This window comes from Sciurus vulgaris (genome assembly GCF_902686455.1).
Source record: "Sciurus vulgaris genome assembly, chromosome: 3".
In the NCBI taxonomy this organism is placed as follows: Eukaryota; Metazoa; Chordata; class Mammalia; order Rodentia; family Sciuridae; genus Sciurus; species Sciurus vulgaris.
The window spans coordinates 188553757-188581560 of NC_136463.1; the positions used below are offsets into that span (position 1 = coordinate 188553757).

General features: G+C 64.2%; 1 protein-coding gene across 1 annotated transcript; it reads left to right on the top strand.

The window, feature by feature from the left end:
- GPC1 (glypican 1) lies at positions 1-26922 on the top strand. Its single transcript, XM_079133941.1, has 9 exons — positions 1-452; positions 20596-20754; positions 22333-22724; positions 23404-23569; positions 24319-24449; positions 24552-24671; positions 24756-24889; positions 25137-25312; positions 25625-26922. Exons 1-9 carry the CDS (start codon positions 287-289, stop codon positions 25852-25854), a joined length of 1674 nt encoding a protein of 557 aa, XP_078990067.1. The 5' UTR covers positions 1-286; the 3' UTR covers positions 25855-26922.
- Positions 26923-27804: the final 882 nt, after the last annotated feature.

Genomic DNA, 27804 nt, shown 5'->3' on the forward strand with positions numbered 1-27804 from the left:
TCCCGCGGCCGCCGAGGGGCCGGGCCGGCGGCGGGGGAGGCGCCGAGCTGGGACTGCGCGCTCGCCTGCCGCGCTCTGGGCGGCCCGACCGTGCGGCCGGACCTCGCGCCCCGCGCGCCCCAGCCGGCTTTTGTTGTCTCCGCCTTCTCGGCCCCGCCGCCTCTCTGGACCGCGAGCAGTGTGCGCCGGGACCTTGGCTCTGCCCTTCCCGGGCGGGGACTGCGCGGGGCTAGCCGGGATCCGAGAGAGGCGCGCGCGGGCGGCCGGGGGCGCCGCCGGCCCCGCCATGGAGCTCCGGGCCCGAGGCTGGTGGCTGCTGTGCGTGGCCGCCGCGCTCGTCGCTTGCGCCCGCGGGGACCCTGCCAGTAAGAGCCGGAGCTGCAGCGAAGTCCGCCAGATCTACGGGGCCAAGGGCTTCAGCCTGAGCGACGTGCCCCAGGCGGAGATCTCGGGTGAGTGAGGGCGCGGCGCAGGGCCCAGCTGTGGGCCCGGGACCCCAGAGCGCCAGAGGTCTCCTCTGCGCCCCCTGCCCTCCCCTCGTCTGCCCTGCGCGACCACTTGTCCCAGGCGCTGGAACCCGCCGCCTGCGCCCGACTGCCTGGGCTCCGAGTGACTCCCTGCGCCTCCGCTCGCCTGTACCCCCACGGTCCTCGCCCCATACCTCGGCCCGGCCTGGTCGCCCCCAGCCCCCAACCGACGCATTGGTCCCTTCCCCGAGTTGTTCTCGCCTCCCCCTCGCGCGGTGCGCTCCTTCGGAGCAGCGTGTTCGGCCTAGCGCGCTGGCAGGGCGGCAGTCGCAGCTCTGGGGCAGCGTGCCGGCCGCCCTCGCCGTGGGACAAGCGGGAGCTGCCCGGCCGCCGGCCAGGGCGCTGCCGGGTCTCGGCGCGGTGGGGCTTTGGGCCGATGACCGTAGCCTGAACTAGGAACTCTTCTGTGTGGAACTCGAGGGGGAAGTCAGGGGTCCTGCCCAGGGATTCCCGCGGGGTCCCCGCAGCGGCAGCCTAGGTGGGGTTTGTGGGCAGATCCTCTCATGCTTGGTGGTGGGAGAAGTGGTGAGCGAGCTGTGCGCCTCTGTGCGACCTGTGCCATGGCTCACAGGGATTCCAGCTGAGGAACTTGTGCCCGCTGGCGCCCCAGCCCCCGCTCACGGGTCCACCCGGCACATGGGGCTGCCCGAAGCCGCGAGCCCAGCTGCAGGTGGTCGGCGCCTTGGATCCCGCCCAGGGGCCTTGTCATCTCTTTGTAAGAAGAGCGGCCCTCCTGGCGCAGCCTCGGCCCTGCAGCTGCCTGCTGAACTGCCCTTCCCCTCCCTTCCCTGCCGGCTGGAGGAGCTTTGGGGACAGAACTGTATGTGATCTTGGGACTGTGGAACCCGGTGTCCTCCGGACAGACCCCAGACTTTACTCTCAAGAATATGCGAGCCTCCTAGGTCTGTGCAGCTTCCCTGGGGCACAGTGAGCCAGGGCACAGCAGGCCAGGGTCCTCTGCTGGCTACGGGACAGGACGGGCCCAGGAGGGGCTGAACTCAGGTGGTGACTTGGCACTGTGGGAGGACCACACAGTGGCATCTTGAATGAGAGATGTGAGCATCATCTCTGGTACCTGCAGACAGGAGGAGGCAGCCAGGCTCTGGACCTCTGCCTCCCAGGAGGCACGACCCACAGATCTCCCTTCAGCCTGACTGTTTATAGGTCCCAGGACAGGCCTTCCTGTGCCTCCTCCTGAAGATGTGGCCTGTCATTGTCAAGTCTGCCTCCTGCACCTCTTTGGGCTCTGTGGGAGAGGTGGCACCCAGGTGTGCAGCACGGTTGGCTATGCTCTGCCCAAAGAGGAACTTGTTCCCATCCCTGGCCTTTCTGTGGAAATCCACCCCCCACACATCGCACACCAGGGTGGCTGAGCAGCTGCTCCCGAACCCAGCCTGGGGTCTTGGAGGGGTTCTTCAGAGAAGCCGTCAAGCCCACAGCCCTCGTGAGCACATCCATGCCCCCTCAGCCTGTGCCTCCTGTGGACTTCGCTGAACTTGCTGCTCTTCCCAGTTAGACACAGAGTGGCGGAGTGGGCAGCCACCAAGGGCACAGAGGGCAGACTGGAGAGGCAGGACGGGACCCAGACCAGGACCAGAGCCTGGGTGTTGCTGCCCAGGGGTGGGGAAGAAGTGGGTTATGGATGCAGATGCAGAGCATTTGCCTGGCGTCCGTGATGGGCGCTGTCCCTCAGCTGGGGCACGTGGCTGCCCTGCGGTGTCTTCAGGGTCACACTGGCTGTGGATTCAGGATCAAGTGCGTCCTCCCGTGGCATGTAAGATGGGGGCTGGACTTTGGGCAGGGCTGCCCCTTCCCTGTGGGTTTACCTCTGAGGGCATGCTGCTCTCCCCAGAAGCCCTGGAACTGTGCTCCACTACAGCCTGCAGAACAGGCGAGCACTCTGTGGGGCACAGGGCCTGGGGAGACTGTAGGTGCCTGCGCGTTGAGGGGAACAGGGTGACCTCCCAGGGGAGTGGCAGCCCTAGGGACAGCCAAGCCCAGCATCCCCTCCCGCTCTGTGCCACCAGGCTCAGCCTCCTGGGACCGGGCGCCCTCTGGTGGCTCCTGGTGGCATGGTTCTCCTGTGCCTTGAATCCTGGGTACCCGCAGCCTCACTGGGAAGGAAGAGTCTCTCCTTAGAGGGTGTGGGCCTGGAGTCCAGGCCTGCTGGGGTTCTGCCCTGGGTCAGCTTGCGGGTGGGGCAGGCACCCAGCACTTCCCGCAGGCTAGACGGCCTGTGCACATGGCTGGCCTTCCCAGCCTCCAAGAAGAGAGCATTGTCCGAAGAGCCGGGCATTGTTGACTTCTCTGGACCCCTGGCCAGGCAGTGGCAACCATGGCTGCCTGGGAGGAAGGAGGCCCAGGGAGGCAGCAGCTGAACCAAGGCTATGCAGCCAGCAGCCCTCTTAGCCAGGGTGCTCCAAAGCGCTGGCTGGGTGGGGTTGCCTGCCGCCTGCTGAATCACGGCCCGCAGCCAGAGGGGTTCTGCCTGAGCTGGCAGGTTGTCTCAGCCCACAGGTGTTCCCTGAGCACCTGCCTCACCTCCTAATCTGTGTGGCTTGTCCTGTATCTGCTCCTTCACTGGGGTCCCTGGAGGCAGGGACTGCGCCTTTCTGGTTCTCTGCTGTCACTACAGAGCTATGCCTGGCTGCTGGCCCTCAGTGGGTTCTTGGAAAACCCCTGTGGGCTGAGCCCATGCTTGTCCTGCTTCTTGCCTACCATGCTGGGGAGGGGAATAGAGGGTGACTTGTTGGGATCTCCCAGCCTGGTGCAGAGGAGGAAGGGCCTACAGGTCCAGTGTTGGGGTTGGAGGACAGAGGGGACTTGCAGCTGTCCTGTGTCCCCTCCCCCATGCCCTGGGGTGGCAACTGACTGCTAGCCTGAGGGGCACCCCCGGCCCTCAGCAGGAATGTCCTCTGTGCAGCCAGAGCTGGGTGGTGAGCTCAGATTCTGAGGGGAGGATCCTTAAAGACTGTGCCCCTTCCCACATCCCAGAAAATGTGGCCTTGGATAGCCCAGAAGCCACCTGGCCCATTGCCCCTCCGCAGATTAGAAGGTTCTCTGTGCCCTGCCCTGTCAGGCACAGATGCCACCATGTGGCTCAGCATGGGTCCCCAAGGTGGTCCTCAGCCTCCAACTCTGCAAGGAGAAGCTGTTTCATCATCCCCAGCATGAGGACCAGGCCTTGGGTGACCAGGGGAGCTGCCATTCACAGGGCCACCTGCACAGTGCAGCCACTGGGTCCTTGGTGCAGTGCTGGCCTCCGGCATGGGCCAGGCGCCTGTTCCTCCAGGTGGGAGACTCTGCCCAGCCTCCTGTGCCTCTCCTCTCCACTCACAGAAGGGGAGCAGCCACGGTCGTCTGAGGTTGCCAGGAGAGGGGGGCACAGCCTTGGGCCCTATCCCTCCTCACCCCAGGCCTGAGGAGGCCATGCAAGCCCTCTTGGGTGCAGTGTCCAGCTGCTGACAGCACTCAGCATGCCTCAGTCTTCCTCTTACTGTCTGGTCAGTGCGTCACAGAGAGGCCTGTATAGACCCATTTCACACAAATGGAAATCAAGGCCCAGAGAAGCCACATAACTTTCTTGAGGCTCAGTCCGGTTGACCCCAAAGCCTTTGGTATTAACTGCTGCCCAATAAAGCTAGCTCAGGCTGCCCTGTCCCTGGCTCCATGTTTTCCAGAAGCCCTCTGCCATCTCAGCCTGGAGACCTACAGTGAGACCTGACTGCTTCCTCACTCAGGACCAGTACCCTGGGCTCCACCTCTTGGGATTGGAACTTGTTTTGACTCACACCTCACGTCCTGCCTGGCTCCTGCCAGCCCTCAGGTGGAGGCCAGCTTTCAGCTGTTTTGGCCCAGCCCTAGCCAGGAGGGCCACTTCCAAGCACCAGGGTGTACATAGGGATGCCTGGGCTGTGCTACTGGCCAGCCCAAGGAGAAGCCCCAGAATGTCCCCAGCAGGGAGATACCAGCTGTTTCACATGGGCAAAGTCCCCAGGAAGGGTGAACAGATGCCCTGTTCCTAGGTGGTAAAGTCAAGGAAACTAGATGGATTGGTCTGTTGGTGGACAGTAGTTCCACAGTGGTACTAATGCTGTTGCTAATTAGGGACAGTACGGGTTCCTGGTTACAGACCTGCCTGGACCTTGGAGACCTCCTGGAGGGACCCCGGGCACAGAGCGGGAGGAGGGGTCAGTGAGTGTGAGCTCACCTGTAGGAGAGACCCCGGGCCCAGAGCGGGAGGAGGGGTCAGTGAGTGTGAGCTCACCTGTAGGAGGGACCCCGGGCCCAGAGCGGGAGGAGGGGTCAGTGAGTGTGAGCTCACCTGTAGGAGGGACCCCGGGCACAGAGCGGGAGGAGGGGTCAGTGAGTGTGAGCTCACCTGTAGGAGGGACCCCGGGCACAGAGCGGGAGGAGGGGTCAGTGAGTGTGAGCTCACCTGTAGGAGGGACCCCGGGCCCAGAGCAGGAGGAGGGGTCAGTGAGTGTGAGCTCACCTGTAGGAGGGACCCTGGGCCCAGAGCGGGAGGAGGGGTCAGTGAGTGTGAGCTCACCTGTTTGGACCATGGTGCCCGCAGCATGGGGTCAGCCCCAGGCAGGCACTGGGTGAGGACACCACAGGAGAGGGGCTTGCTCGGACCACAGGGGCATCGGTTGGGCCTGAGACCACGTCTGCCTCGCCTGGGCCTGGGTGTGCCGGTGATGGGAAGTGACACCTTCCCTTAAACCAGGCCGTCCTCCCAAAGCCTGGTTCCAAGTGGCTTCAGGTCAAGACTCAGGACCTGCAGGCCTGGAAGGGGGCCAGAGGAGCTCCTGTGCCCAGGCCCACCCTGGCCCACTGTCTCCTGGTCTGGACCCTGAGCCACCCATCCATGAAGGGCCCGGGCTGGGACACCTGCCTGGAGCCCAGCGCCTCACCTGGTGCTTCTGGCAGCCTCTCTGGACTGCTTGTCCAGAACAGGCCTGGGCAGGTACCTGGTGTGGGGCTGGACTTGGGAATGCCCCGTCCTGGTGGGAGCACAGGGCAGCCTGGTGTGAGGTGAGGGCTGCCCTGACTCCTCACGGTCCTCAGGCCTGTGCTGGGTGAGGGCACACACCCCTGCCCAGATGCAGTACAGCTGGTCTCCTGGGTGGGTGCAGGAGCCCCAGGGGGCTGGGCCAGCCTCAGCTTCTCCTCCGCCGTGGCCTCTGTCCCCTCCCAGTGGCTCCTGCTTCTCGCCATCCTGGTCATCCCAGGGCTGACGCCCAGTGCCCGTCCCTCAGGCCTCGTCCCCAGTGGTGTCCCTGGCCTCCCAGACACACTTGGGCTCTCGTTAGCACTGCCCTCCCTGGGTGGGCCTCGTGCCCCTGGGGTGGGGAGTGTTCCAGGCTCCCCCTGCATGCCAGGCGAGGCCGGGCGTCGCAGGCTGGGAGCTGCTGGCTTCCCGGGGCTGCCATCACAGAGCTGCAGACAGAGCCGGGGGACTGGACCGTCCCGGCGCTGGAGGTCTGAGGCCCAGGTGTTGGCCCCCTTGGCGGCTAAGAGCGGCTCCTCTGCGCCCAGCTCGGGGCTGGCTGGCGCCTTGGCCTGCACACCTGCCTCCAGGCTCCCCTTCCTATGAGGGTGCCAGTCATCTTGGACCAGGGCCCAGGTGGTCTCGTCCTGACCAGTGACATCTGCAGAGACCCCGCCCCCTGACGTGGGCCTGTTCTGGGTCCTGGGTTTAGCCGGTGACCCACCATCTCTGTGACCGTTCAGCTCAGTGAGGAGGGTGCCAGGTCCGCCTCCCACCCCACTGGAGATTCTGGGCTCTGGGTGTTCGTGACTATGGTCCCCTGAGGACAGGGCCACAGGGGACCATGGCCTCTGCTGGTCTCTGGCACCGAGACCCTGGCCACAGTGTGGGGAGGTGGCCCCTCTGCCTGCCCTTTGCCCCACCCACCCGCAGCAGTCTGGGGCACAGCCCGGTCCCCACAGGCGAGGAGGCCTGGACTCCAGCCTGCTCCCTGTGCGCCCTCTGCTCGAGTACTGGCCTGGTGGTGGTCCACCAGTGGTCCAAGCTGGTGACTGCTGACCTGACAGCGCGTCTTCATGTGGCAGGTCAGAGCCAGCGTGGGTGGGCAGCAAGGGGCCCTGGCAGGCCCAGGGTCCCCGGCAGGCCCAGGGTCCCCACCTGGGCGTGGGAGCACCTCCAAGCCAGGTGCCACACTCAGTCCTCGGCTGGACTTCCCAGGGTGGGCAGAGGAGCGCAGGCCTGTGGGTGGCATCCTCTCCCGAGGCAGACCTGGCCAGGGAGGCCCCCTGCTCGCCTGAGGGGATGCTCCCTGGGTTCTGGAGGCGTGGCAGATGGCAGGGCAGTCCCTGGGGGCTCCAGCACCCTGCTCCCTCACCGTCTAGCCTGCCTCAGCCCCCAGAGGCCCTGGGCCCTGCCTGCTGCCCCTGCTGCGTCTCAGAGAAGCCGTCCCTCAGGGTTCAGGAGGGGAAAGAGGGCCAGCACAGAGGACCTGCCCTTTGCAAGCAGTCCATAGACCAGACTGGAAGAAGCAGCCAGTAAACCAGAACCCTGGGCTAGAGGCTGGTGCTGGTGGGGAGGTGGAGGCCAAGAGGGTCGGCCTCCCAGATTAGCCCAGGGACTTCTGCCTTGCCAGCTGGGTGTACAGCACAGCCAGCCAGGGATGGACACCCTGAGTGTGCAGATGGGAGACTGGTCCCAGAGAGGGACCAGGGCACAGGTGGGGCCATGGCAGGAGCCAGCCTGCCCCCCACGTGCCCAGTGACCCACTTGCCTCAACCCAGGCTTGCCTAGTGCCTGTGGGGGTGCTTGCTAGTGGTGCTGACCTGTGAGGGACAAGGGAGGCCATCAAACTTCCTCATTCAGAGCACTGTGACTTCCAAGTGGGCTTGTCCTGTGGGCTCAGGGCCATGTGTCCAGAGTGTGGGGTCCAGTCAGAGTGGAGAGCTGGGACTCGGGCATCGATTCCCCCAGGTGTAAACGGGACCAGAGGACCGAGGAGCCCAAGGCCGGAACCAGGAAGGCCAGGTAGGGCCAGGAGGAAGTGGGGCTGTGGACACACCCAGGTCAGGAAGGGCCATGGGCGACACACAGGCAGGATGGCCAGCCAGCAGGCTAGAGCATAGAAGGCCAGGCCAGCCCACCTCCAGCCAGCCACACCCAGGTGAATCTCCTAGGGTCAGAGCTGGCCCTTCCAATGGTCACCAAATACCTGACCCTATGTCCTGCCTCATGAGGGACAAGGGAGAGCTGGCCAGACTGGGAGGCACAGGGCCTTCATCCTCTGTCCCTGCAGCCAGAACCCTCTCCAGAAATCTGATGGGCTAGGCCTGACAGGCACCTTCCGCACCCCACGCCTTGCCCAGCCCTGCTGGACTGCCTGGGAGGAAGGGTATGGGCGCAGGTCTCCCTCCTGGGGACACCGGGGCCTTGGGTGCACCAGCTTCCTGGTGGACCACTCCCTGAGCTCAGTTAGCTAGGGAAGCACCTTCAGACCACATTGGACAACATCCCTGAGACACCAAGGGTAGCTTCTGGGCTGTGGCAGACGGTGGCCTATGGGTGGCCATCGGCCTGTCCCACGTCTGGTACATCCTGGGTGTCTCAGCTGTCCCTGTGGTGAGCCACGGGTGATGTCTGAGTTTGTCCTCAAGTGTTGGGGCCATGAGCGCCCCGATGCTCTGGGGCCCAGGGATACGTCACACCCCCTCTGACCATCCGCCAGGCCCTAGGAAAGCGGAGGGAACCACTGCCACCAGGGTGGGCTCAGGCGCTCACACGTCGCGGTCACCACGGAGCTTAGACCACGCTGGACCACACGGTGTGTCATAAAGAAAGAGGCCCAGTGTCACTCTGCCCACAGTGCTGGGGTGCAGTGGGACGTTCCCACGTGCCTGGCATCCTCTCTTGCAGAGACAGTGTTCAGTTGGTGCTTACCCGTCCAGGGGTGGGCGCTCTGGGCATAGGGCCACTGGTCAGACACCTTGCAGAGGTCCCTCCTGGGGCCAGGTGGTATTCCCAATCAGGAGCTGCTGCCAAAGTCCTTTGGCACCACAGTGATATGGTGAGATCAGGAGCAGGAACTCGGAGGCTTGCAGAGGTCAGCTCCAAAAGGGCAGCAGGCTGGGCGGACCAGCACGCAGTTGCCAGCCTGGGCACAGGTGAGGGTCAGACACAGAATTCAGAGATGGTCAAGGTGGCTGAGAAGGAATGACTCCCAGCCGAGGGGCAGCTCTCTGCCCACTGTCCCATGGTGTTTCTGGACCTAGGACTCAGCCACCAGTAGAACACCACTGTGACTGCGGTCACCCACCACAGCTGTGAAACTGGTCACCAGATGGCACGGCCCAGGGCACAGAGATCAAGCCATGCTGGGCCGCGAGCTAGGTAGACCTGAGGGCTCAGCAACCTGGCAAGCTTGCGGGGCCCAGTATCAGGCTGAGTAAGAGGTGTACCCACCTCCTGGAGGGTCATAGGCCTCTAAAGGGGTGTCCCTCCTGAGCACCTGCTGTATGTGTGCCAATGCCCCCAAGGTACCTGAGTGCCTACTGTGTGTGTGCCAATGCCCCAAGGGTACCTGAGCGCCTGCTGTGTGTGTGCCAATGCCCCAAGGGTACCTGAGCGCCTGCTGTGTGTGTGCCAATGACCCCAGGGTACCTGAGCACCTGCTGTGTGTGTGCCAATGACCCCAGGGTACCTGAGCACCTGCTGTGTGTGTGCCAATGACCCCAGGGTACCTGAGCGCCTACTGTGTGTGTGCCAATGTCCCAAGGGTACCTGAGCGCCTGCTGTGTGTGTGCCAATGACCCCAGGGTACCTGAGTGCCTGCTGTGTGTGTGCCAATGACCCCAGGGTACCTGAGCGCCTGCTGTGTGTGTGCCAATGTCCCCAGGGTACCTGAGCGCCTGCTGTGTGTGTGCCAATGCTCCAAGGGTACCTGAGCACCTGCTGTATGTGTGCCAATGACCCCAGGGTACCTGAGCACCTACTGTGTGTGTGCCAATGACCCCAGGGTACCTGAGCACCTGCTGTATGTGTGCCAATGACCCCAGGGTACCTGAGCGCCTGCTGTGTGTGTGCCAATGCCCCAAGGGTACCTGAGCGCCTGCTGTGTGTGTGCCAATGCCCCAAGGGTACCTGAGCGCCTACTGTGTGTGTGCCAATGACCCCAGGGTACCTGAGCGCCTTCTGTGTGTGTGCCAATGACCCCAGGGTACCTGAGCACCTGCTGTATGTGTGGCCAATGACCCCAGGGTACCTGAGTGCCTTCTGTATGTGTGCCAATGACCCCAGGGTACCTGAGTGCCTGCTGTATGTGTGCCAATGACCCCAGGGTACCTGAGCACCTACTGTGTGTGTGCCAATGCCCCAAGGGTACCTGAGCGCCTACTGTATGTGTACCAATGACCCCAAGGGTACCTGAGTGCCTACTGTATGTGTGCCAATGCCCCAAGGGTACCTGAGCGCCTGCTGAATGTGTGCTAATGACCCCAGGGTAACTGAGCGCCTGCTGTGTGTGTGCCAATGCCCCAAGGGTACCTGAGCACCTACTGTGTGTGCGCCAATGACCCCAGGGTACCTGAGCGCCTACTGTGTGTGCGCCAATGACCCCAGGGTACCTGAGCGCCTACTGTGTGTGCGCCAATGACCCCAGGGTACCTGAGCGCCTACTGTGTGTGTGCCAATGACCTCAGGGTACCTGAGCGCCTACTGTGTGTGTGCCAATGACCCCAGGGTACCTGAGTGTCTACTGTGTGCCAAGCCCTGTTCTTGGTGCTGAAGCGAAGCCACAGACAAGGTGATCCCTGGCGCCCTGCAATCAGCACCAGGACTGAGGAGCATCAGAGGTTTTTGCGAGTGGCCTTGCTTGGACAGTGACCATGTGTTGCTCGTGTCCTTTAAAAGTAAAGGGAAGTGACAGTGGACCCAACATCTGCAGGAGAGGCTTACAGTCACACATCCACCGAGTGACCCTAACCCCCAGGCTGGGCAGGAAGGGCCCTGCCTGAGGACAGGCTCAGGCCCCAGATGCAGCCCAGCCTGCTGGTGGTCCTGACCTGCTCCAGCCCTGGCCTTGTGTGGCTTAAGAAGCGGCCCCGCCACCTCCCCAGTGGGTCAGGAAGGGCCCACCAGGGCTGCTGGCAAGGACCTCTGCCATTCGGGAGCCTGGCCTCGCACTGCCCAGCAGTTAGCAGCCTGAGCCCAGGAGCTCTGCGTGGCGCTGGGCATGTCGCTGAAAGGACCCGAGGGGAGACGTGGGAAAGGGCGGAGGACTGGACTCCCACACACGTGGCCAGAGGAGCAGGAGAGGCCCAGCGGCCTGGTCCCTCGCAGGGTGGTGGGGCGAGAGCAGGAGGCTGCTTCAGCCCTGCTCCAAGGCCACACTGTGGAGGGGAGGAAGGACGTCCACCCTTAGTGGTCCTGAAGCCTTTAGCACAGTCCACCCTGGGGCTGCCCTGGAAGGGGTGGGCTTCACTGGACACAGAGCAGCAAAGGTGGGGCCAGTCGAGGGGCAGGCAGGGGCTGAGGGCATAGTGGCCAGAAGCAGGGAAGGATGGTTGTGACCGGAAGTCTGCTCTGTCACGTGTGGGGTGCCCTGGGGGATCCCCACATCTGTTCCTCCTCTGAGCAGAGATGAGTCAAGTGTGCGCTATCCTCCCCCAGGAGCTTCTGTCTCGGGGACAGGACGGACAGTGAGTGGGGTGTGTTAGGCAGGAGGGCCTAGAGGAGAGAGTCCGAGTGTGGACAGCTGTGTGTGCTTGTCCATGTCAGTGCACAACACTAGGATCTAAAGGAGTAGCCTGCCAGGATAAAGCCACACCCTTGGCTGAGGGCTGTCTCTCTTAAGGACAATGACTGTTCTTGGTGGCCATCATCCTAGCAAAGAGAGAGGATCCTCAAAGGAATCCCAAGCCTGGTCTGCTGGACCATCCTGCCTGCCTGGACTCAAGTGCCAGCTCTGCATTCATTTGCTGAGTGACCTTGGGCAGATCACAGAACCTCTCTGTGCCTGTTGTATGTCCTGTGGGTGAGCACTGTCAGGTGAGAGGAGGCCTGTTCGTTCTCCAGTCTCTCTCTCCCTCATGTAGGGAGGTCGGGCCCGTGTGCTCCTGGCTAGGCTAAGGAACCAGGAGTCTGGGAGATCCTGGCCACTTCACAGTGCTGCTGACTCCTGGAAGCCACCTGGGTCACCTTAGCATGCAGTGTCCATGCTGCTGCTAGCTGCACAGGTGGATTGACTGCCAGGGACCTCCTGAGGGGAGCTCACGTGTAGCCCAGGGACAGCTGTGGAGGGTGGCGGCAGCAGCTGGAGTCCAGGAAGGGAGCCCAGGGTAGTAAGGGGCAGGAGACGGTGCCAAGGGGCCTGGGCGGGGCCTGGGCTTCCAATCCTGCCTCCTGGCCCTGCCCGCTCCCTGCGCTGCCCTCTGACCCTGTCTGGGGATGGGGTAGGCTGGTTCCCTCCTCTCAGCTGTCTGCCTCTGGGCCCTGATGGTCCTCCCTAAGCCATAGAGCCTCCTCTGCCCAACTGTGTCACAGATCCAGTGTCCCTCTGCCTGCCAGGCCCCATCTGAGTGTCCACAGGCTGTAGCCAAGTCTCAGTGCCTGGGGGTGGCCCCTGCCTCCACAGGGACTTCCAGCATGAACAGCCCTGAGACACAAGCTGAGGCTTGAGGAGGGAGCAGGCCATGCGCCCACCTGTGAGGGGCTGGGACAGGCAGTCCAGTGACGGCTCTGCAGACCTGCCGCTGGGCAGACACCTGCACGTCCTTGGGGCTCCTGCCCCACTGCCTGAGGGCATTTCAGGTAAGCTGCTCTGACCAGCAGCAACAATGCAGGCCCCGTGGGAGGCCACACCTGGCTCCAGGTGAGGCCCCCTGGACCCTGGTTTTATAAGGGATGCTTATCTCCACACTGGGGAGTCCTGGTCCCCAGCCCTGGCCAAGCCTGGGACGCTCAAGTCCCCCCTTCTGGGAGGAGAGGGCGGCACTCCCAGGGGGTCAACATGAGCCCAGAGACTGGGACAGTGCCCGCCACAGACACTGAGCCTGTGTGTCCGTCTGTGGCCTCCTGCTGCCCGTGGACAGAGGTCGATGTAGAGGAGGCCGCAGCTCCCCAGGTCTGACGCGCCTCACCTCCTACAGAAGTCCTGGCAGGGTGTGAGGACCGAGCAGGGAGCCAGAGGCATGTGTGTACGTGCCTGGACACCCACCAGTGACGGGTGCCACAGGTGTGGAGGCCCGAGTGCCTGCAGGCAGGCCCCGCCTACAACCCACAAAGGACCACCGGGTTCAACAGTAAAACACAGGACAGCCCATCACGTGGAGGTGGACGACACTCGCTCTGTAGCGTAGCGTGTCCCAATTGTTCTGATTTCAAATCGGTGGCGTTTTTAGCGTGAGCATGCCCACATGTTCAATTCACGTGGATCCCGCTGTTTGTAGGTGGGTTAGGGTGGTCTGCCCTCCTTGTGGTGAGACATCCATGCTGGCAGGCTGGCACCTTGCCCGTTTGCTTCTGAGCCGCAGTGCAGTGGCGTGAAGTGCATCCATGTGTTGTGCAGTGAGTGTCCCCAGCGTCCCCACTGTCCGGCCATCTCACAAGACTGACACTGTCCCCGGTAAACCCAGAGTCCTCACTCCCCTTGCCAAGTCCCTGGCAGCCCCGTCCTGCTCTCTGCTCTAGGGGCCTCGTGTGAGTGGAGTCCTGCAGTGCGCGCCCACTGCCGTAGCGCCCTTGAGGGTCGTCCACCATACAGAGACCGTGGGATGTCCTCCTGTCAGGCTGAGTGGTATTCCATTCTGTGGTTCTGCAATTTGTTCTTCCATTCAAGTGCTGATTGACAGCTCTTTGCACTCTCGGCCATTGTGAGCGCTGTGGACACTGGTGTGCCGTTATCTGTTCAGGTCCCTGCTATCCATCTTCAGGGCCAGATTTTGACACTAAAGTATGACTCATTGTTCATCTGAAATTAGTCCCACTGGCATCAGTACTGTTATCTGCCACCCTTCCCTGGTCAGGCCTGCAGGGCAGGGCGGGGCTGCCGCTCAGAAGCCCACACACCTGCCTGGCTGGGCGGCCTTGGCAGCAGGACCCGGGGAGACGGCCCAGGGCATGTCGCCTCCTGTTTCCGCTCACCTGCCTGCTTAGGAATTCCCCGGGCTGGGAACCAAGGGAGGCTGAGGTGGGAGGCAGAGGAGACCAGGGCTGTTTGGGCCGCTCCCAGCCAGTGACCTTGGGCACGCACATCATGGTGGAAGAAGATGAAGGGGTCACAAGCCACCCAGAGGCACGAACCCTCCGAATGGAGGGCCTCTCTGTGGGGGCCCTAGAGACCGCCCCTCACAGTTCCCAGCTCCCCAAGCCACAGGATGCTGTGTAGGGGGCGCCTGCTTGAGGGGAAGGGGTCTCCCTCCCCCCAGTGCCCCACTGCACACGTGTATGTACACGTGTACTCAGCCCCAGGCCCAGCCAGAGTGCTGAGTAGAAGCCAGAGAAAGGACGTGGAGCTTCCCCTGGCAAAGCCAGGGAGCCCCAGGAAGGACAGAGACCAGGCAGGTGCTCCAATCCAGAGGGGCCCAGAAAGCGTCCAGGGAGTTCAGCCAGCCCAGGAGGGGGCAGGTGAGGTACAGGGTGCAGGAAACAGGTCACAGGCCCTGAGGGAGGGCTGTGGGGCCTTGGGCCCAGAGGTGGCTGCCAGGCTGGGGAGGCAGAGGCCGGGGGCTGTGTCTGCAGTCCGGGCGTGAGGCGCTGTGCGCCTGCTCTGGGCTCCGGCCCAGCTGTCTGTTCATGCTGCTTTGCCTCTTGAGCATTTGCAGGGCAGGCTGTGGCCCGCATTGCTTGCCCTAGTGCAGTTCCAGGATGTCCTGTGTGGACAGAGCAGAGGGAGCAGGACCCGTCTACTTTGTGGGCCTCCTCAGCTGCCCTGGGGCCCCAGCAGGGGTGGGGGTGGCAAGCTATATCTCCCTCTGCAGAGCCCCAGGAGGACAGCCAGGCTGCTCCTGCCTGGCTGTAGGGACAGGCATATGGATGGGCCCCCAGGGAGTACCCTCCACAGCTGCTTGGCCAGGAAGGAGAAATCAGGGCTACACTTGGCCTGTGGGTGAGGCTTCTGGTGAGTACCCCAGGCCCTGCCTTGAGTGGGCTGACCAGGACACTTGGGTCTGCTTCATATTCAGTGTGTTCTGAGGCCCAGCATGAGCCAGGGACACTGAGGAAGGCTGGCAGCCTGGGAGCCTGCTGGAGGGACCTGGCCACATCTGATTGGGCCTTCTGCCATGCCAGACCTGCTGCTTGCTGGCAGGGTGGCCTGTGCAGGGGTATCCTGGGCAGGGAGCAGGCAGCTAAGAGGGCAGCCTTTCAAGTTATCTGAATTTCTCTCCCCAGGGGATCTTAAGTGTGTGGCCAGCCTTGGCAAGGGACCTTGGCTCCTGCCCGCAGGTTTCCGTCCCCAGGTGCAGACTGCCAGTAGTCTGAGAAAGGCACCCAGATGCTGTGGAGGCTTGTGAGGGGATGTTCTCCCCCTGCTGGGCCTGCCGAGGAGCAGAGTGTTGGTGGTAGGGCCGCTCAGGTGATGTCCAGCAGCGGGAGTGGGGAGACCACAGCTGCAGCGTAAACCTCACAGGTGGAAGGGTGACGGGAGGAGATGGGGACTGGGGGGAAGGGCGTGGCCAGGTGGGGGCTGGTATTTCTGGGGGAACGCAGATCAGGATATTGGGAGCAGGTGATTATGGAGTGGAGCCCAGGTGCCCTGGAACTGGAGGCGGGTGGAGGCTGCGGGGTGACCACGGTGGCTTTTTGAGTGTCCAGAGTGAGTGGTCAGATGCCACTCACCATCCAGCGAAGAAACCTGATCCCACCCCGTCGCCCTCCGCGGAGGCGCCCAGCCTGAGCCCGCTTTGCAGAAGGCGGGAGCGGAGGAGGCCTGGTGCCCCTGCCCGCGGAGATGCGGGGCGGGGAGGAGGCACTGGGCCCGAGCGGGCTCCAAGCGGCAGCCCGCCGTTTCCAGGGAGACGCGGCGCGGCGGGGCGGGCTGCGGGAAGAGGCGCGTCCCCGCGCGGAGACGCCCTCCGCCCTGCGCGCCGGTGCGGCGGCCGCGGGGTCCTCGGCAGCCCGCGCCCCCGGGCTCCGTCCTCCAAGCCCTTCCAGCGCGTCCGGCTGCGCCGTGTTTCCCCGCCGGGCCCCTCAGGCCCCACGCGGCCGCACCCGGAGCCGCCGCAGCGCTGCGACGCCAGAGCTGGAGCCGCCGCCGCGAAGGGAGCGCAGCGCGGCGCCGCGCCGGGCGGGCGGGATGACCCGGCCCTGGCCGCCGCCGTCCCACCCGCTCCCCGGCCATCCTCCGCTGCACCGCCGTCACTGCGCCCCATCCCTTCCTCACCCTTCCGTCTGGCGCCGCCCCGGCAGCCTCCCAGCCTCCCGGCCTCGCCCTGCACCGCGCCTGCCGCAGCCCCCTCCTGCCGCAGCCCCCTCGCGCCCGCCCACCGGCCCTCGGCGCCGGCCGCGCCCACTGCGGCAAGCCCCTTCCCCGCCAATCGCGTCGCCGCCCGCGCGCCTGCCGCAGCCCCGCGCCCCGCCGCCCCCGCCCGCCCGCGCCGGCCGCGCCCACTGCGCCAGCGCCCCCTCCGCGCGGCGCGGCGAGCGGCTGCTTCAGACCCCGTCCTGCTCCGGCTCGCGCACTCGGTCCGAGGGCCATGGCGACCGCTCCCGGGAGGAGCCTCTGGCCGGCGGGGCAGCCTCTAGTGTCACCGGAGCCTTTGTTCAGCCGCGAGGGCCAGGCTGGCGCTAGCTGCCCCTCGGGCAGCGGTGGGTGCCTGGAGCCCCCCGGGCCTGGAGCGGACACTCCCAGCGAATGCAGGGTCAGCTGTGGACTCCCCTCGGTGATGGAGGCGCTGCCCAGCGGAGGGGCTCCTTGGTGATGCTGCCATTTGGGTGAAATAGAGATGGGGGCTTTGGGGTGGTGAGGTTTTTGGTGAGGGAAGGGAAGCACGTTTTGGGGTGCAGACAGGGATTGGGGGTGCTGTTGATGGAGTTTGTGAGGAGTGGACATACCAATCTGCCCTCAGATGGGTCCCATGCTGCCTTCCTGGTCAGACAGTCAGTGCTCAGGTTTGACTGCCCACAGGGACAGGCCAGAGGTGCAGGCTTCTTGGAGAACAGGGGCAAACACAGAATCTGGGCAGTGGGCGGTCCCCAGGAAACCCTGGGCCGTCCGTCCAGTGCTCCCAGCTCCTGGCAGGTGGAAGGCTGCCACATGGGAGAATCCTCTAGATGGCGCCCAGGAGCAGAGGGGGAACTGGCAGGCTTTGGGAAGAGGGCTGTGCTTGGGGAGAGCCCCCTGCCCGGGTCAGTCAGGCAGAAGGCCACTGTGGGGGTCCAGAGCTGAGTGGGGGGATGTCTGCTCCTCTCCCTTTAGCAGATTTTGATGTCCATGGTGCGGAGAGCTGTCCACACTGAACTATGGTGTTCCGGGGCAGTGGGTCTGTTGGTGCAGAGTGCCTGGGGGCTCAGGCTTCCTGTCTGCACAACCCATGTGAGTGTGGACGTCTGGGGAAAAGGGCTTGGCCAGGCGCCATCGCTCTGCAGTCTCCTCGGGAGGGCTCCGTGGCACCAGTGACAGGCAGCTGCTGGAGTGGCCTGGATAAGTGAGTGTGTGTCCAACCTCAGATGCTGTCAGAATAGCCATCTTGGCTGGAGCTTGGGCTGGCTATGAAGGACCATGGGTAGGCTGTTCAAGCCCAGAGACACGGGGCTGGCGCAGCAGGTGGCAGCAGGGCTGGGCCTGTTGGGGGTCTTGCTGAGAAACAGCCTGGGGTAATCCACGGGGCCTGAATCTGGACAGAAGATGAACAAGAGGGCAGCCTGGTGTCTTGGAGCAGGAACCAGACTTTGGATCTGGGGGCTGAGCCTGGAGGGAAGCTCTAAGGGACTGGTGGAGACAAACCTGCCGTGAATAACTCCCCCCACCACCACAAAAAAAGAAAAGAAAAGAGAAACTGGGAGTATCACAAGATGGAAGTATCCCAAAGATGGAACTTTTCTCAGGAGAGAAAGTTCTGGAAGGATGAGGCATAGTTGATTCAAAAAAGAAGAGGTTGCCAGGAGCAGGCCTGGCAACCTTGGCCAGTACGGATGGGAGGAGTCATGGGGAGGGCCGTGCTGATGGCTCCTGGGTCTGGAGGAGGAGGGCTGCTGGCGGACATCCCTTCAGTATGGAGAACCTCCCTCGGGTTTCCTGCAGAGGGGACAGGCCGGGGGTGGAGCCAGACACATGCACACACTTCAGGGCCTGAGCTAGAGAAGAGGTGGGGACAGGAAGGTTTGCGAGCATAGTCCTGTCAGCCAGGCTTGACCCTTGCCCTCTCCAGGCAGACCCCCACTGCCCTGCAGAGCCCCCTCTGCGGTCTGACGTCCGGCTCTGGCAGGTTGGCCTGTGGGTCCGGGTCTAGCCGGCCAGAGCTCAGCAGATGGAAGCAGAGCCGTGTAGCTCCAGGGTGCAGCGGGCCTCAGGGGGCCACCCGGCCCAGCCTGCCCAGGCCTCAGGCCGGCGCCCAAGCTCTGGCTCCGTGTCTTCACTCCCGTGTTTGTCTGAGGAGGGAGGGAGGGACGGGGGCTGTGCTAGGGCGGCTGGAACAGCGCAGGTCACCGGGCTGGCTGGGCCAGGTGGCCAGGCAGGACCAGGGCTGCAGAGGAGGCCCAGGGAGTGCCCTGCTCCCAGTGCCGGCCAGCAGTGCAGAGGAGCTCCACCTAGAATCTGCATGGAGTGGGGGCGTTCCCGTGCTCTCAGGCGTCTGGACGGGCCTCTCCTCTCCATGAGCCACCTCTTATCTGCAGGTTGGGTGGGATTCGACCCACCAGGAGCCAGCAGGGATGGTGACCTGCTTTCAAGTGCCCGTGTTTCCACCTGGCAGCCCCAGTCCTCTGATCTAAGTCTTGCGCCAGCCTGAGGATGCTGGCCTGCCCACCTGCTGCACCATGTGCCCAGCAGCTGGCCTAGGTGCCTTGGACTCAGCCAAGCCGCCCTCAGGGTAGACCCCACAGAGGGTGTTATCCCCACCCTGCTGGAAAGGGACATCCTTGTCTGACGTGAGACAGAGAGCTCAAGACCTCCCCCTCGAGTAAACACCACCTGCTGTCACACTTCCACTCCCAGGGAGACTCCTGTGTCTGCTGAGCCCAGAGAGCCGTGGCCTGGAGGCCAGCAGGAGGCCAGCAGGTACAGGGGCTCCTGCTCTGCAGACTGAAGGCGAGAGGGTGTGGGCCTGGCTGAATCAGTGAAGGGCAGGCAGCAGGTGGCTGGTGGAGTCTGGCCTCCTGGCCCTCCCCACCTGGAGGGCTGGGGTACCCCTGCTCTGCCAGGCGGTAAAGCTCTCAGACAGAACGGACCCTGGACCCCAGCTGGTTCCCACAGGCCCCCTCCTAAAAGGCCTGGCACCGACTCAGCCCTGCCCCCCAACAGGCCTCGGGCTCCTGTGGCCAGAGTGGGCTTCCAGCTCCCAGCCCTGTCTGGGCACCACGGCCTCCGCAGGTGGCATGGCATGCTGGTTCCTGGGACACAGTCCCTTCAAGGACAGGCACCCCACTTGGGAAGAAGGAGTCAGAGTGGAGGGCACCAGGTGGGGGCCTAGACCAGGACTGCCCGTGCGGTCAGTAGGTGCTCCTGCACTTGCAGCCTCCCCCAGACGCCCACACACAGCAGCCCCCTTTCTTCTGAGACCCGTGGGAACCGGGGTGTCCTGGAACAAGGCCACCACTTCGTCCTCCCCTGCTCCCCTCTCTGAACACTGGGGCTGTGGGGTGGAGGCTCACTTGTGGGGGGCTGGGCGAGAGCCTCAGAACAGGATGAGGAGGGGGTCCAGGCCAAGACCCCAGCCCTGCAGGAACTGTGCTGAAGGAGGAACCATCTGTCCACATCCCCGGTGGGCTCTTCTGGACCTTCTGCCCCCCCAGGCAGCCCGGGGCCTGCATGGATCCATGTCGGTCCACACTACCACCAGCAGGAGCCCCTCGCCGGGATCCCCTGTTCCGACCTCCCCTGGGTGCTGTCCTTGGGGATGCCAAGGACACAAGTACACGCTGTGACCCTTCATGTCAGCAGGCTCTTCAGGGTGAACCCAGCCTCAGGATGATTGTGGAGTCCTAATCCCCAACCCCAGCTGGCTTGGATGGGAGGCAGCTTCCTGGGCCCGAGGCCTCCAAGGTGGCATGACACCCTCTTATGGCTAGAGGCTGAGGGAACCTCTCGGCCAAGGTCTGAGGCTCAGGTCCTGGTCAGCGGATTCCTGGGCCCCATCTCCCAGCAGAACTGCACCCTACCCTCCTGCCTCTCTAGGTCACCTCGATGTCCTCCACACAGTACATGGGCAGCTGCCCACCTCCCACCCTTGAACTTGGGTCCTCAGCTGCCTCCCCGCTCCCTCCTGGACCCAGAGGTCGGGCTCCTCCCACGTCCTCCCATGACCCCAGTCTGGAAGGGTCACAGCAGGCCTCAACCACTCGGCTGCCTGTTGGGTACTCACCCTCTCACTGGTCTCCCTTCATCCAAACCCTGACCCAGGAGGGCACCAGCCCCCACTGGCCTGGTGGACAGTGTCCCAGTGGGTGTGGGTCTCCTCACGAGGCCAAGAACCTTGGTGTCCTGGTCTGTACAGCAGAGATCTTTAAAAGAGGACCCTGAGGCCGGGCACCTGTCTCTGGTATTAAATAGTCCAGCGAATGCACTGCGGACTTTTTGGCACAAGCTGTCCTCGCTCCCCATGGGGGTTGGAGGTCCTGCTGTGTGGTGTCACCATAATGCTGCTGGAAGCTGCCGCTGAGCAGGGCAACCTGGGACAGGGTGCCAGGTACCCAGTGGGGCTCAGGACAGTCAGATGGCCCGTCAGTGCTGGCGTCCACACACCTCATGCCCGTCTCCTCCAGAACGCACACTAGGGTGCTGTGGGGTGTGTCTCTAGCCAGCACAGAACTGTCCTTGCTGGGCACTCCCAGGTTGCGATCCTGCTGTCCTGTCCAGGAGAGCCAAGGCAGTCCTCCTGGCTCCCAGCCTCCAGCCCCTCCGCTCCCTCACGCCCCGCTTCCCCACAGGTGAGCACCTGCGGATCTGCCCCCAGGGCTACACCTGCTGCACCAGCCAGATGGAAGAGAACCTGGCCAACCGCAGCCGCACAGAGCTGGAGACCGCGCTCCGGGACAGCAGCCGCGCCCTGCAGGCCACACTGGCCACCCAGCTGCACAGCATTGATGGTAAGTCTGGGGCCAGAGGCAGTGGCCCCAGGCGGGGACTCTGTGAACCCCGGAGTCATCTGCTCTGGGTCCACCTGGTAGGGCTGAGTACCAGTGCACCTTTGGCAACAAAGGCCGTCCTTCCCATCAGCCCTCAGGGGACCTCTGCCCTCAGGGTGGCTCCTTGTCCCCAGCAGAACTCCCCTGAGCACCCGCAGAGGGTCGGACTTGTGCCCCATCTCATGGCCGCCTTCCGCCACACCCCTTGGGAGGCGGGGCACCCAAGGCCTTTCTCCCTGAGGCCGACTGGAGGGGGAGCGGCTGCAGGGTGCCAGCCCCGGGGTGCCACCCCTTGCCCTTTACCACCAGGAACAGGAGATGCTGGGGCCTGAGGAAGTGGCCCTCCGGTGGCCTCAGGAGGCCAGGCAACTGCTGTGTTGGCATCATTCATTCCTCGGCCCTCACTGGGCCTCTCACGGTCTGAGCAGAGAGCAGCAGCCCTCACAGCCAAGGGCAGAGTGACCTCATGGCCCCACAGGGCTCTTGCTGCAGGATGAGGAGTGTCCCCCCAGGAAGTGAACTGTGAGCCGAGATGGCACAGTCAGGGTCTCCATGGGGGCTGCCAGGCAGAGGTGCTTTCCCTGAGGCCACGTGGAACAGGAACATGCTCCCAGGACAGCGACTGGGACAGTGAGCCTGCAGAGCGAGGGGCACAGGCACCGAGGCCAGCTTCCTGGAGGCCCTCTGGATCTCCCTCTTGGCATTCCTGCACCCCACCGCTGACCCCGTCCACAGCAGACTGTCCCTGGGGACAGGCAGGGCCTCGACCCATTAGTGGCGATGGGGCCTCACCTGCAGCCCGGTCTCGGTGCTTGGATCCTGACCCTCCGAGCCAAGCCTTCTAGAAGGTCTAAGCAGTTACAGGCCCTGCGGTCTTACTTCCAAAGGGCATGAGGGCTCTCCAGGTCCCATCCTGGGCACAAGGGGTACAAGGGCATTTCCCCAAACCACAGGGTCTGCAGCATTGCTCTCACCCTGTCCCCCGACCCTGCCAGGAGGTGTCCATCCGAGGCTCTTGGCTGCAGGAGGGCTCAGACAGGCCAGCTCGAGACTGTGCTAAGAACACAGATCCTGGATCCTGGAGCATGGCAGAGGCAGGGAGGGAGGGGCAGGAAGGCAGCAGAGAAGGGGACAGACATGGACGGGTGGGCTGGTGGGGCAGCGGGGAGCACAGGGCTGATGAGGAGAGAGGGAAGCAATGGCAGGAAAGGCAGAGAAGAGCAGGGTCACGGTGGCCCCTCCACCCCCATGGAGCCCACCCACCAGCAGCCCTCCAGGAGTGCCCAGTGGGTCACTGACTCACAAAGCACCCCCAGGATACGGGCATAGGGGCTGTGGCCTGAGAGAGGACTCCCCCCTTGGGCCTGCACACCCACTGCCAGGAGGGCGAGCTCTCCAAGAGCCCCGTGGAGGCTGTGCGGCCAGCCGCTGCAGCTCTGGTGACCACACTTCCCTCTGGACCCCCTTGTCCCATGGACTGCCAGGGCATTTGGGTGGATGGGCAGAGGACGGACCCTGAAGGCCCCACGCTGTGTGCAGGACACTTCCAGAGCCTGCTGAACGACTCGGAGCGCTCGCTGCAGGAGGCCTTCCCGGACGCCTTCGGCGAGCTCTACGCCCAGAACGCCCGCGCCTTCCGCGACCTGTACGCCGAGCTGCGTCTCTACTACCGCGGGGCCAACCTGCACCTGGAGGAGACGCTGGCCGAGTTCTGGGCCCGCCTGCTCGAGCGCCTCTTCCGGCAGCTGCACCCCCAGCTGCTTCTGCCCGAGGACTACCTGGACTGCCTGGGCAAGCAGGCCGAGGCCCTGCGGCCCTTCGGGGAGGCCCCGCGGGAGCTGCGCCTGCGCGCCACCCGCGCTTTCGTGGCCGCCCGCTCCTTCGTGCAGGGCCTGGGCGTGGCCAGCGAGGTGGTCCGGAAGGTGGCCCAGGTACACACGTTGCTAGGTGTCTCGGAGCCCCCGCGTCCCCGGGCCCTGCCCCACGTGCTCCGTGTCCCCTGCCCTGAACTGCAGCCCCTGGCCTGGGACATCACAGCTACCGTTCACTGCTGCCCAGACATACTAATGGCTTGTCCACAGGTGTGAGCTCCACGCTGGGCCACAGACTCTGGCCAGCCCACCTGCTGCCCAGTCCCATCCTTGGCCAGGCTGTGCCCTGGCAGAATGGGGAAGGGCCAGAGGCCCAGGGCTGGGGCTGAGCCTGGCTGTGGGGCTGGGGATCCTCGAAGAATACGACATGTTCATGGAGTGGAGCAGGTGGGGTCCTGGGGCCTTGCCAGGCCCACCTGGGGAAGGGCGGGAGGACACCAGCCATAGCTCCGTGCAGTCCTGGATGTGAGCTGCCCCACATCCAACCAGGATCCTTAGCACCTCACCCCATGGCTGAGGCTTGGGTTGCTCATCTGCACAGTAGAACTTTCTGTTTCCCATCAAGGGTGGTGACCCTTGTGACCACTGAAATGAATGCCCAGGGCTGGCAGGCAAGGTCCCACCCTGTGTCAGGCAGAGCCAAGATCACCTCTGACTCCATGCAGAGCCCTCCGGGGCTTGGTCATGGCCGCAGCTCCCCTAGCCTGCCAGGTGTGCTCACGTGGCCTCCACTCCCCAGGTGCCCCTGGGCCCCGAGTGCTCTCGGGCTGTCATGAAGCTGGTCTACTGTGCTCACTGCCTGGGCGTTCCTGGTGCCCGGCCCTGCCCTGGCTATTGCCGGAACGTGCTCAAGGGCTGCCTAGCCAACCAGGCGGACCTGGACGCCGAGTGGAGGAACCTCCTAGGTGAGCCCCCTGCCTGGCCTTGGGAGAGCTCCACTATGGTCCTGGGAGGCAGGTGGTCCCTGGCCCAGCAGGGAGACCCAGGTCCAGATCCGGGTGTGGGGCTGTGGGGTTGAGGGGCAAGTTCCTTTTGAGTGTCCCCGTTGGTATGTGACTAGGGGGAACACTGTGGGGTTGCAGTTCCTTGTCCTGCCCCACTGAGCAGTGCCTGCACACATGTGAGCTCACGTGCCTGGCACACGTGCAGCTGGCACGATCATGTGCCACACTGGGCCAGTGTTGTGCATGCTGTCACGTGTGTCTGTACATCCACGTGCTGCCCCAGGTGGGAGACACACTTGTAGGATTCACACGCATGTCTGCTGGCACTGGAGTCCGCACACACCACACACGTCAGCTAGCAGGCACTTGGAGGCATCAGGTAGGTCAGGAAAGATGCCGGCACATCGTGCTGACATGCAGTTGATGGCACGAGATGACAGAAAACTTAGCAACATGTGCACACGTAACATGTGCCCAATGTCCAGCAAGTGGACATACAGAAGAGCTGGTATGGACTTGAGCTGGCACAAGGCAAGCTCTGATGTGTACGGGCCTGCACAGTGTATACATGGACACAAGCTGGGCCAGAGGACAACAGATGTCCTCCATTGGCACGAACCTCTGCCCTGGACGTGGGTGTGGGTCTGCGCCTGAGTCTTTGCTGTGACATGTGCGTGACGTGTTTGTGTACATGTTCACGTCTGTGCCAGACTCCATGGTGCTCATCACTGACAAGTTCTGGGGCCCGTCGGGTGCAGAGAACGTCATCGGCAGTGTGCACCTATGGCTGGCGGAGGCCATCAGTGCCCTCCAGGACAACAGGGACACGCTCACAGCCAAGGTGCGGGCAGGGGACACATGAGCGTGGGAGGCAGCACCCCAGCTGTGGCCCCCTGGGCCTGAGGGCCCCTGCTGCCCTCCAGGACTGCTGTGGTGTCTCTAGGTCATCCAGGGCTGCGGGAACCCCAGGGTCAACCCCCAGGGCCCTGGGCCTGAGGAGAAACGGCGCGGGGGCAAGCTGGCTCTGCAGGAGAAGCCCCCCACGGGCACGCTGGAGAAGCTGGTGAGTCCCTCCACTGCTGCGAGTCTGGGGGGCAGGCGGGGGCAGGGGGCTGTGCTGCCCAGTGGCTTGACTGCTGCCTGGCAGGTCTCCGAGGCCAAGGCCCAGCTCCGTGACATGCAGGACTTCTGGATCAGCCTCCCAGGGACACTGTGCAGTGAGAAGATGGCCATGAGCTCTGCCAGTGATGACCGCTGCTGGAACGGGATGGCCAAGGGCCGGTAGGCGCGTCTGGCCGTGTCCTGCACGCAGCTCACAGCAGGCACAGGAAGTGGGACGGGGCCATGCCTTCGCCTGGCCACCTGAGGGCGGAGACCCCAGAGTAGGGCCTGTGCGGCTGCCCCTGGGCCCTGAAGGCCGACTGGGGGTCTTGGGCTTAGGGGCAGTAGGAGCATGTCCTGCGAGGCCAGGGCGCCTGCACAGCGTGCGGTGACTGGGGCTCCCCCGTCCTACCTGCCCTGCCTCCAGGTACCTACCCGAGGTGATGGGGGACGGCCTGGCCAACCAGATCAACAACCCTGAAGTGGAAGTGGACATCACCAAGCCAGACATGACCATTCGGCAGCAGATAATGCAGCTGAAGATCATGACCAACCGACTGCGTGGCGCCTACGGTGGCAACGACGTGGACTTCCAGGATGCCAGTGAGGGCCCTGCAGGGCTTGGGGGTGGGGGGCTCGGGTGCTAGGGCCGCGGGTCCACACGGGCTGCTAGGGTGCTGCTGCTGCTGGGTGTGGACAGCACACCTGTGTCCCTGCAGCAGCTGAGCCCTGACCAGGACGTCCACTGGCCATGGCTGAGGTGACCACCCTGGGAACAGATCAGGAGCACAAGTCCTGCAGGTCAGGTGCTTTAGCTGGTCTCACTGGACCTGGGCTCACTCAGAAGGGCCCCGGGCCCCCTGCCCTGGGGCCCCTGGGTGGGAGCGGCCTGCTGGAGCCTCCTCTCCTCCCCAGGTGACGACGGCAGCGGCTCAGGGAGCGGCGGTGGCTGCCCAGACGACATCTGCGGCCGGAGGGTCAGCAAGACAAGGTCCAGCTCCCGCACACCCCTGACCCACGCGCTCCCGGGCCTGTCCGAGCAGGAGGGGCAGAAGACCTCAGCCGCCAGCTGCCCCCAGCCCCAAGCCCTCCTGCTGCTGCTCCTGGTCCCGGTTTTCGCAGCAGCCAGGCCCCGGTGGCGGTAACTGCCTGACTCAGGGGTGAGGCCGAGGACTGGCCTTGCCAAAGCGCAAAGCAGGATATTTAATTCCCCTGGGCCTACAAAGCCCAGGGCAGGACGAGGGGACAGCAGCTCTGTGTGCTGGGCAGGGCGCGTGGGGCCCTGGCCCCGGGCTTGGCCTCCCCTGCCACCCCGGCTTTTAATTCTGTATGAGGTCCTCAGGTCAGCTGGGAGCCAGTGTCCCCCAAAGCCATGGATTTCAGGGGCCTCAGGGGCACCTCTGTCTGCCCACACCCCTGAGGCTCACGAAGGAGGTGGCCCTGCGCAGCGTCCCACTGGAGGCCTCGAGCAAGCCTGTGCCTTCCTTGCCTGCCTTCTGCTGGGGACTCCCGCTGGACCCCACTGGCTTCAGACAGCAGCAGGCCCACCCATGCATACGCCAAGGGTGTCGGGGGTCCCTGACCGAGCTCTGCGGGCCCCTGAGTTTATGCATGATACCTTCCACCTGGCGGGGCTCTGAGGCCAGGGACCCCCCTCCTGTGTCACCTCAGAATCCCAGGGAATGTGGTCCACCCTTGGGGCCATGCCAGCACAGCCACACGGGCTCTGCTATGCCGTGCTTTTGCTTGTGGGTGGGGTGCTGTCCCCAACACCCAGGGAAGCAGGAGGGTCTGCCCCTCACATGGGCTCAAAGGCAGGCCTTCGGGGTCCAGGTCTGCATGAGGAACCCTACTTCTGGGGAGCAGCCGGCCATTCCTACCACCATCCCATCCAGGACCACCCTGGGGCACGGGCACCTGGGGCTCTCGGCTGGCCACAGGATGCTGGGTTACTCGGGGCCACGAGACTAGGCCTGCAGGCCAGGGGCAGGGGCAGGGGCAGGGGCAGGCGTGGCCTGACAGTCAAGGGCTTCTCCAGCACACGCACATTCAGACACTTCTGTCCCTGCACTGGGACCTGCGTCTCGGTCCTCCCAAGGCGGTGAAGGTCCTGGGGCCCGGCGTGGACCCTGGGACCCTTCATTGGCCCTGAACTGAGTGTGCCCAGCTTGCTGAGGTCATCAGGGCTCCTCCCTAGGCCCGAGCAGTGCCCTCTCTCCAAGGCCAGCAAGCCCTGGGATGGGGGCTGGTGTCCTGTAAGAAGGGGACCCTGCATGGGAAGGACCACAGGGGCTGGGGGACATCAAGCTGCCACAGCCAGGGACAGTGGTCCTGGTCCAGTGGGCCCTGAGAAGGTCACTCTGTCCCTGGGCTCGGGAGGTTTCCCACAGCACAGTGGGTGGAGACTGTGTGGCTGGTCCAGTCTCCTGGCACAGGGCAGGTGTCCTCTGAAGCTGGTCCTTGGACGTGTGGGGTCAGGCCTTGGCACACTTGCCCTGTGAGAGCCATGCAGGCTGAGCTGGCTGGAGCTGACCCTGACCTGGGACAGAGCCCCGTCCCCAGGGGCAGCGCTGGCACTGCACGTGACAGCCAGGGGTGGCACTGTGGTACCCCACGTGCTTCTCTGGAAGGGGCAACCCTGAGCAGCCACTGGTCAGGGCAGTGGCCATCCTGCCATGTCCTTCCTCACAGGCCCCTGGCCACTTGGAGCCGGCGGGTCACCAGGTCACGTGTTCTTTGAGTCCTTGTGTGAATAAAAGGCTGGAGACCTACTGCAGGACAAGCCTGGTGTGGCTGCTGAGTCTGTGTGAGCCAGGGCCATGGTGTGCTCTGGGGCGTGGACTATGGTCTACAGGGGCGGGGAGGGCTTTGAGCTTGGAATGCCCCTGGGTTGAGTCCCATACTGCCATGCGCAGGCGCCTGCTGCACGGGCTCCTTAGCTTGTCTGCGTCTCCAGTCCTTGGCCAGACCCTCTGTCCTTGATCGAGCACCCCTTGGGGGTGTGGCTGGGAGAGGTCAGAACCAACCTCCAGACAGCCTCGTAGGCCCTTCCACCTCTGCCCACTGCCTCTCTGGATGCGTAATGCGGTCCTCCA